This window comes from Theropithecus gelada, chromosome 20 (genome assembly GCF_003255815.1).
Source record: "Theropithecus gelada isolate Dixy chromosome 20, Tgel_1.0, whole genome shotgun sequence".
Taxonomy (NCBI): Eukaryota; Metazoa; Chordata; class Mammalia; order Primates; family Cercopithecidae; genus Theropithecus; species Theropithecus gelada.
The window spans coordinates 45,009,974-45,019,919 of record NC_037688.1 but is presented as its reverse complement, the minus strand read 5'-3'; the positions used below and the strand labels follow the sequence as shown (position 1 = coordinate 45,019,919).

The window sequence follows — 9,946 nt, the reverse complement described above, 5'->3', positions numbered from 1 at the left end:
TAGGCATGAGCTACCACGCCCAGCCTACTTTTTAAAAAGACACACATCTATAAATATATTTCTGTAGATCTGTTTGGAGCTTATGCTCAGCAAGAGAATATTCCAGATTGCTCACAGTGATGATCCCGAAGGATGTGAGGGGATTGAATGGTGATCAACAAAAACTTTTTTTTTATCTGTAGTGTTTATCTTAACAGTGAGGAAATATTTATACATTATTTGTATAATTAAGAATGAAGCCAGGCATGGTGGCACGTGCCTGTGATCCCAGCACTCTGGGAGGCTGACCCGGTCAGATCACTCGAAGTCCGGAGTTAGAGACTAGCCTGGCCAAAATGGTGAAACCTCGTCTCTACAACCCCGTCTCTACTAAAAATACAAAAATCAGTGGGGCCTGGTGGTGCACACCTGTAATCCCAATACTTTGGCAGGTAGAAGTGGGGTGGATCACTTGAGTCCAGGAGTTCTAGACGAGCCTAGGCAACATGGCGAAACCCCATCTCTACAAAAAAAAACAAACAAAAAAACCAGCCTTGATGGTGTTTGCTTGTAGTCCTAGCTCAGGAGGCTGAGGTCAGGGGATCACCTGAGCCCGGGAGGTCAAGGCTACAGTAAGCTGATATTGCACCACTGCACTCCAGCCCGGGTGACAAAGCAAGACCCTGTAACAACAACAACAAAAAAGGCCCGACGCGGTGGCTCACACTTGTAATCCCATCACTTTGGGAGGCCACGGCGGGCAGATCACGAGGTCAGGAGATCGAGACCATCCTGGCTAACACAGTGAAACCCTGTCTCTACTAAAAATACAAAAAATTAGCTGGGCATGGTGGCGGGCGCCTGTAGTCCCAGGTACTTGGGAGGCTGAGGCAGGAGAATCGCTTGAATCCGGGAGTTGGAGGTTGCAGTGAGTCAAGACCACGCCACTGCACTCCAGCCTGGCAACAGAGTGAGACACCCTCTCAAAAAAAAAAAAAAAAAAAAAAAAATTGGTAGCAGTAAATAATACCAGTAAAGTCACACAATATATGCACTGAATAGATGTTCGTGGTTGTCACTGATTCATCCAACAATGATAAATTAATTATGCAACTACTATGTACCAAGCACTATGCTGTGTCTATGGCTATAACTATTAATAGTATAATATTTCCAACTAGGCTAGGTGTGATGGCTCCTGGCTCATACCTGTAATCCCAGCACTTTGGGAGGCCAAGGCGGGTGGATCATCTGAGGTCAGGAGTTCGAGACCAGGGGACCGTGACATATTTGCTTTCAGTTTATTTACTATGGTCACTGGAAGGAGGAGCATTCTTTTTTTTTTTTTTTTTCCGAGACGGAGTCTCACTCTGTCGCCCAGGCTGGAGTGCAGTGGCCGGATCTCAGCTCACTGCAAGCTCCGCCTCCTGGGTTCACGCCATTCTCCTGCCTCAGCCTCCCGAGTAACTGGGACTACAGGCGTCCGCCACCTCGCCCGGCTAATTTTTTTGTATTTTTTAGTAGAAACGGGGTTTCACCGTGTTAGCCAGCATGGTCTCGATCTCCTGACCTCGTGATCCGCCCGTCTCGGCCTCCCAAAGTGCTGGGATTACAGGCTTGAGCCACCGCGCCCGGCCGAAGGAGGAGCATTCTAACAACTGCGGGATGGAGTGAAAAACAAGGAACCTGAGGCCAGGGTAATCAGTCAGGTACTATTTTTCAATAGTGTTGGCCTGAGATGCTCAAGGTTTGGACATAGGCGCATCTGTATGGATTTTTATTATTTTTATTTTTTGGTTTTGGTGGGGCTTTTTTGTTGTTGTTGTCGAGAAGGAGTCTCGCTCTGTTGCCCAGGCTGAAGTGCAATGGCCCGATCTCGGCTCATTGCAAGCTCCGCCTCCCGGGTTCACGCCATTCTCCCGCTTCAGCCTCCCGAGTAGCTGGGACTACAGGCACCCGCCACCACGCCCGGCTAGTTTTTTAGTAGAGACGGTATTTTACCATGTTAGCCAGGATGGTCTCGATCTCCTGCCCTCGTGATCCGCCCACCTCGGCCTCCCAAAGTGCTGGGATTACAGGCGTGAGCCACCACGCCTGGCCTTGGTGGTTTTTTTTTTTTTTGAGACAGGGTCTTGACCTGTTGTCCAGACTGGAGTGCAGTGGTGTGATCACAGCTCACTGGAGCCACCAACTCCTGGCTCAAGCGATCCTCCTGAGTAGGCACCACCATGCCCGGCTAATTTTTTAAATTATTTGTAGAGATGGGGGCGTCTCACTGTGTGCTTAGGCTGGTCTCCAACTCCTGGGCTTAACCAATCTGCCCGCCTCGGCCTCCCAAAGTGCTAGAATTACAGGCGTGAGCCACTGCTCCTGGTCTGTGTGGCTTTTTTTTTTTTTTTTTTTAAAGAGACAGGGTTTTCACCATGTTGGTCAGGCTGGTCTCAAACTCATGACTTCAGGTGATCCACCCGTCTCCGCCTCTCAAAGTGCTGGGATTACAGACGCGAGCCGCCGCGCCCAGCCATTTGTGGCTATTTTTGTTTTTTGTTTTTTTTGGAGGCAGGGTCACGCTGTGTTGCCCAGGCTGGAGTGCAGTGGCGCCATCGCGGGTCATTGCAGCCTCGGCTTCCTGGGATCAAGCGATCCTCTCGCCTCAGCCTCTCTTTTTAAAATTTGGATTGTTTTGTAGACGGGGTCTGCGCTGTGTTGCCCAGGCTGGTCTCGAGCTCCCGGCCTCGATTTATACTCCCGCCTGGGCCTCCAAGAGATGGGGTCCGAGGCGAGCCCACGGCGACATGCGCGGCTGCTCTGGTCAGAGGACGCCTTCGTGGTCACTACCCGCGTACCTGGGAGACCACCCCGCTCCGCGGCCTCAGCACGGCCCAGCTGGAGCGGGCGTGCGCGGCTTCCGGCAGCTGCAGGAACTGGCGCCTTTTGGGCGGCGCCGCGTGGCAGGGCCTCCCTTTCCAGACCGGGCGCGCATCCCCGGATCTCTTGGGCCGCGCTGCCCGCCGCCCCTCCAAGCCCTCCCGGGGCCTTCCGCAGGGAGCTCGGGAAGGTCCCTGCAGAGCCCCGCAGCGCGGGCCTTTTGGTTACCATAAGGCGGACACGATGGAACGCCCGTTGTTTCGATGGACAAAAGGGTTTCTAGACGCCCTTTGGGGTTCTGGCTGCTGTCTCTGTATTTGGAGGTTGTAAAACGCATCTTCCTACTCACGGGCCGGCGGGGCACAGTTTCGGGTGCCGGAAGCGGGCGCGCGGGCACGGGGGGCGACTTTTCTCTCCACAAAGGCCGCGGCGCGGAGGGGCGACCGAGCAGCCTCGTTAGCGCAGTAGGCAGCGCGTCAGTCTCATAATCTGAAGGTCGTGAGTTCGAGCCTCACACGGGGCAGCCCAACGTTTTGCACCCGGCGTCACCACTTTCTTTTCCCGTCCCCGCCACGGGCGGCGCCCTCGTGCCGGCGGGGATGGCAACAGCGCGGGGTCTCAGAGGTCGCCGCCCAGCGGGGAGGGGGTGGCGCGGCCGGGGCGGGGCTCCAGCTAGGGGCGGGGCTGGGCTCTCCAGGGGGCGTGGCGGGCTCTGCGGAGGGGCCGTGGCTCGGCGCTGGCGGGGCGGGGCCGCGCTGGAGCGTGCGCAGAGGCGGCGGCAGTGGCCGTCACTGGGCGGCATGGCGGTGTGCGCTCGCCTCTGCGGCGTGGGCCCGTCTCGCGGATGCCGGCGCCGCCAGCAGCGCCGGGGCCCGGCCGAGACGGCAGCGGCCGACAGCGAGCCGGACACAGACCCGGAGGAGGAGCGCATCGAGGCGAGCGCGGCGGTGCTGGCCGGGGTAGGGGGCGGCTTGTGCGCGGGCCCCTCGCCGCCGCCCCCGCGCTGCTCGCTGCTGGAGCTGCCGCCGGAGCTGCTGGTGGAGATCTTCGCGTCGCTGCCGGGCACCGACCTACCCAGCTTGGCCCAGGTCTGCACGAAGTTCCGGCGCATCCTGCACACCGACACCATCTGGAGGAGGCGTTGCCGCGAGGGTGAGCGCGCGGGGGCGGCGGTCCCGGCCGGGTAGAGGCCTCGGACCTGGGAGGGGCGGTGGCGGTGGTCCCGGGTCGGGACCACCAGATGGGCTCGGGGCCCGGCGATGTGGTGTTTCGGGTGTGGGTGGGGAGCAGCCGCGGTGCCGCCACGTTGAGGGGACCATGGAGGTATTTGAGGGTGTTAGGGAGGGTCCGAGGGGTCCAGGGTGAGGCAGATAGGGCTGGAGAGGGGTTGAGGGCGTCAGGGAGGCATTGAAGAGGCCCATACATGGGGCACCAGGACACCACGGGGCCGAGGCCATGCCGGGAGCTGGGGCTGGGGTCCCCCTTGGTCTGGGCCGGGCCTAAGCTGACGCCTGGGGGCCGCCGCCTCTGCCCCTGTCTTGGAGACTAGCCGAGGGTGCCTCGCTGGCCCCTACCAGAGACGAGGTGAACTTGAAGAAATTGGGAGCAGGCCGGGCGCAGTTTCACGCCTGTAATCTCAGCTCTTTGGAAGACCGAGGCGGGCGGATCACCTGAGGTCAGGATTTCGAGACCATCCTTGCGAAGATGGTAAAACCCCGTCTCTACTTAAAAAAAATACAAAAATTAGCCGTGCTGGTAGCGGGCGCCTGTAATCCCAGCTACTCAGGAGGCTGGGGCAGAAGAATGGCTTGAACCCTTGAGGCGGAGGTTGCATTGAGCCAAGATTCGGGCCATTGCACTCCAGCGTGGGCGACAGAGTGAGACTCCGTCTCAAACAACAGCAACAAAAAAAATTAGGGGAGCAGAGGAAGCCCAGTGTCGGGGGCTCCTGATGGTGGGGGCCTGGAGAGACAGATGGATCACAGCGGTGCGGGCTGGACTTTTGCCTTCAGCAATATTGGATGTAACAGATCACAGGAGGAGATGTGTATTTAATCTGGAGTTCAAGGCTCTTTCTGTTTAAAGGTTGACAGCTCTTTGATGTTCAAGCAGCTCATATTTAGGTAAACAGGACAGATTAGAAAACATCTGAACGATGCAGAACAGCAAAAGGAATAAAACCATCAGAGACCCCAGCAGTCAAAGATAAACTCTTTAACATTTTAAAAAACCTCTCGGAGTCATGTGTACGTTTTTCCCTAAAGGATATAATACCATATATATTAGAGACAGTGTAGTATAAACAATGCTACATAGTAATTCACTGCCTGCATATAGCAGACTCTCCCCTCACTGATAAGCTTTGAAGTCTGCATTTTTTTCCATGCATAAACAGTGCTTTGAAGACTGCTTTGTGTATTTTATAGAAATTTAGGAGATTGATATGTATCCTTGGGAACTTCTGAGATTGTCTTGGTAGGGTGCACTTCCTTCGTGTTTTTTTTTTGTTTATTTTTTGAGACGAAGTCTCACTCTGTCACCCAGGCTGGAGTGCAGTGGCGCGGTCTTGGCTCACTGCAGTCTCTGCCTCCCAGGTTCAAGTGATTATCCCGCTTCAGCCTCGGAGTAGCTGGGACTACAGGCGCGCGCCACCAGGCCTGGCTAATTTTTGTATTTTTAGTAGAGACGGGGGTTTCTCTGTGTTGCCCAGGATGGTCTCGAACTCCTGACTTCATGATTTGTCTTGAACTCCTGACCTCATGATTCGCCCGCCTCAGCCTCCCAAAGTGTTGGGATTACAGGTGTGAGCCCTCCCGCCAGTGGGCAGGGTGCGCTTCCTCAAGTGGGATTGTGGGTTTGCAGGATTGTGGGTTTCATTTTGAGACATTAAAAACACACTTTGCACGTTGATAAAACCTTTGCAACCTGTTGTCGAGCTCTTTGAGTTTGCACCCCAAGGAGGTCTGCATGAGAAGATTCCTTTCTCCAAGTCCTCCTGGGCAGTAGAGATCGTCATTTTATTTTTGTTGTTTAATGGTCAAGGCCCCAGATTTGGAGTCAGCCAACTTGGGCCGCAGCCCAGGCTCCGTTTATCTTCTGTGAGATCTGGACAAGCCGCTTCACCTTCCCAAGTCCTGTTGGGAGCATGAGTGGGAAGTGCTGCTCCCGGAGGCACTTGGAGGGTGAATGAGGTGATGCCTGTGAAGCCTTCTCCCCTCAATGGTAGCTGGTAGATGTGGATTCTTGGCTATTTTTATTGTGCTTTTTTGCGAATTCCCTATTTGTGTCTTTTTTGGTCTTTTTTTCTCTTAAGGTGTCTATTTTTGTCTTTTTCCCTTAGAGTGTCTATTTTTGTCTTACAAATTGTGAGAACTGAGTATTAGTAATACTAAATTTTTGTCATGTACATGGAAAGTAAAGTTCTTTTTACATTTTAAAATTGTGTTCCATTTATAATTGAGGCAGTTCCATTTTCTCTTTCCCTGTGAAGTCTCCCCATTTGCTCTGATTTGCACTTTGTGTAGCTGTAAGACTCACATTCCCTTGTTGTGCTTTGGATGTGTCGTTGTGCTTTGAAGTTTTTCCATCAGGCAGCCAGAGCTGTGTGGTGACCTCTGGGGGGTTTGCCTGGGAAACTGTAAGGTGTATATGGCTCAGCAGAGGGATAACAGACAGTTTTTTGTGTAATCAAAAAGTCAAAGGTATACCATAGAAAAACTGGAATTACAGCTCAGAATAAATTCTTAGAATTGCTAACAGAAATATGAAAAGTCCTGATGGAGATGTAGAAAGCGACTGGCGACAGACAGAACCCTTCAGTCCTTTCTTTCCCACTGCTGTGGTTCTCAGTGCAGCTGTCCTGGGACACCAGACATCGTGACGTAGATTGAAAGCATCTTGTTCACCCAGGTGACCTGCTAACAGGAGAATTTTCATTTTGAGACATTAAAAACACACTTTGGCAGGCCAAGGCCAGCGGATCACTTGAACCCAGGAGCTCAAGATCAGCCCGGGCAACATGGTGAAACCCCCATCTCTACAAAAATACAAAAGTTAGCCAGGCATGGTGGTGCGTGCTTGTGGAAGGCTGACGTGGGAGGATCACCTGACCCTGGAGCGGTTGAGGCTGCAGTGAGCTGTAATCATGCTACTGCACTCCAGTCCGGGTGACAGAGTGAGACCCTGTCGCAACAAAAATGATAAACCAAGCATATTTCCAGCCATCCCCAATAAATAACTTAAATCATTTGTCATATTTACTTTTGGTTCCTTTGTCTTTTTTTTTTTTTTTTTTGAGATGGAGTCTCGCTCTGTCTCCAGGCTGGAGTTCAGTGTTGCATTCTTGGCTCCCTGCAACCTCTGCCTCCTGAGTTCAAGCGATTCTCCTGCCTCAGCCTCCCAAGTAGTTGGGACTACAGGCGCCCACTGATATGCCTGGCTAATTTTTGTATTTTTAGTAGAGATGGGGTTTCACGGTGTTGGCCAGGATAGTCTTGATCTCCTGACCTCGTGATCTGCCTGCCTTGGTTTCCCAAAGTGTTGGGATTACAGGTGTGAGCCCCCGCAGCTGGCCTTTTTTTTTTTTTTTGAGCAGAGTCTAGCTCTGTCACCCAGGCTGGAGTGTGCAGCGCGGCCCAAGTTGTATTTTTAAGTACTATTCATGTTAATACATTTAAGTTTAGTTCTGCCTTTTTAAATGGTATGTGGGCCGGGCGCGGTGGCTTACACCTGTAATTCCAGCACTTTGGGAGGACAAGGCGGGCAGATCACCCGAGGTCAGGAGTTGGAGACCAGCCTGGCCAACATGGTGAAACCCTGTCTCTACCAAAAATTCAAAAATTAGCTGGGTGTGGTGGTGGGCATCTGTAATCCCAGCTACTCTGGAGGCCAAGGCAAGAGAATTGGCGGGTCTGTCCCGCAGGCCCTAGCTGATGGATGAAATGAGTACTCAGACACAGGTATGCAAGATAAGAGCAGCTAGGTGACTTCCTGGCTGTAGTGGCCAGAGAGCAGCCCCGAGAAGCTGGAGCTGCTTGCTTTTATTCAGTGCAGGCACAATGCGGAAAAACCCGGAGCAAACACAGCCTGCAGGTAATTAACATTTATTGCTCCCCTTTCAGGGGACATCATGTGCTGATGATCAAAGGTCAGTTCCTGGTCAACATAAGTAAACAAGCCTGTTTAAGATAAATTCCTCCGCGGGGCGCGGTGGCTCAAGCCTGTAATCCCAGCACTTTGGGAGGCCGAGAGGAGCGGATCATGAGGCCAGGAGATCGAGACCATCCTGGCTAACACAGTGAAACCCCGTCTCTACTAAAAAATACAAAAAACTAGCCAGGCGAGGTGGCGGGCGCCTGTAGTCCCAGCTACTCGGGAGGCTGAGGCAGGAGAATGGCGCAAACCCGGGAGGCGGAGCTTGCAGTGAGCTGAGATCCGACCACTGCACTCCAGCCCGGGCGACAGCGAGAGACTCCGTCTCAAAAAAATAAAAAATAAAAAAAAAGATAAATTTCTCTACACTCCTTTTATCTACTCCATGCCCTCTGCCTCAGGGTTATAGGACAGCTGCCTTCAGCTATTCTCCTGCGGGGCTCTGCAGAACCTTCCCACTTTTCAGTAGGTTTGCATCCTTTCCCTATGGTTTTTCCCACCACTCTGACTGATCTCCTGCAGAGAATTGCTTGAACCTGGGAGGTGGAGGTTGCAGTGAGCCGAGATCACGCCATTGCACTCCAGCCTGGGGTACGACAGTGAGACTTTATCTCAAAAAAAAAAAAAAAAAAAAAAATGGTATGTGATGCTTCATAACTCTGAGTGGTCACAGAGTTCTTTTGCTTATTTTTATTTTTTCACTGCTTGCAGTGTGGCAGTGAACACTCTCATATGTTTGGATGCATATGTATTTGAACATTTCTCTGAGGATTATATCCAGGAGTGGTGTTGCTGGGGTAGTCGGGGGTGAGATAAGCACTTTTGCTAGATGCTTCCCAGAGTGATTTCCCTTCTTTGTACACCTGTCACCAGGCCATGGACAGGCAAGTCACAGAAGGAGAAACTTAACTGCCCGGATGCAGTATCGCACAGTAGCTGCCGTGTGTCTTCCCAGCATTTTAAGCCTCTCATTTAATCCAGTGAATTCTCTAATTCTGCTACATTCTCTCTAATTTTAATGATTCCTCTTTAAAAATAGATGCCAGTTGGGTGAATTTTATTAACCATTTATTTTGCATTTTTATTTTGTGCCATTTTATTTTGCATTTGCCTGATAACTGGTGAAGGTGCACATTTAAAAAATATATTTATTGACCATTTGGATTTATTTTATGTGTTTATCTTTCATTTTTGCTCCTTTTTTCCTATTACTGTTTCTTTGATTTGTGGATTTTATTTCTGTAACCTGGATAGATTTTTTTTTTTTTTTTTTTTTTGAGATGGAGTTTCGCTCTTGTTGCCGAGGCTGCAGTGCAATGGTGCGATCTTGGCTCATCACGACCTCTGCCCTCCAGGTTCAAGCAGTTCTCCTGCCTCAGCCTCCCGAATAACTGGGATTACAGGTGTGCGCCACCATGCTTGGCTAATTTTTTGTATTTTTAGTAGAGACGGGGGTTTCTCCATGTTAATCAGGCTGGTCTCGAACTCCCAACTTCAGGTAATCTGCCTGCCTCAGGCTCCCAAAGTGCTGGGATTACAGGCGTGAGCCACTGTGCCCAGCCTAAATGTCTTTTTTTTTTTTTTTTTTTTTTTTTGAGACGGAGTCTCGCTCTGCCGCCCAGGCTGGAGTGCAGTGGCCGGATCTCAGCTCACTGCAAGCTCCGCCTCCCGGGTTCACGCCATTCTCCTGCCTCAGCCTCCCGAGTAGTTGGGACTACAGGCGCCCGCCACTGCGCCCGGCTAGTTTTTTGTATTTTTTAGTAGAGACGGGGTTTCACCGTGTTAGCCAGGATGGTCTTGATCTCCTGACCTCGTGATCCGCCCGTCTCGGCCTCCCAAAGTGCTGGGATTACAGGCTTGAGCCACCGCGCCCGGCTTCTTTTTTTTTTTTTAAACATATGCATGTTTTTTCTTTTTTTCTTTCTTTCTTTTTTTTTTTTTTTTTTTT

The 9,946-nt window shown here is 51.7% G+C and overlaps 1 protein-coding gene and 1 non-coding gene across 3 annotated transcripts in view; both read left to right on the top strand.

Moving 5' to 3' along the window:
- Positions 1–3,297: 3,297 nt before the first annotated feature.
- On the top strand, positions 3,298–3,370 carry TRNAM-CAU. The gene has a single exon. It is a non-coding gene; the product is annotated as a tRNA-Met (tRNA).
- A 227-nt stretch (positions 3,371–3,597) lies between these two features.
- FBXO31 (F-box protein 31) overlaps positions 3,598–9,946 on the top strand; it is a 54,645-nt gene continuing 48,296 nt past the window's right edge. For both annotated transcript variants that reach the window (XM_025370983.1, XM_025370982.1), the window contains exon 1: positions 3,598–3,999. In XM_025370983.1, the coding sequence (XP_025226768.1) occupies positions 3,648–3,999 (352 nt within the window). In that variant the 5' untranslated portion in view covers positions 3,598–3,647. The remainder of the gene's footprint in view (positions 4,000–9,946) is intronic.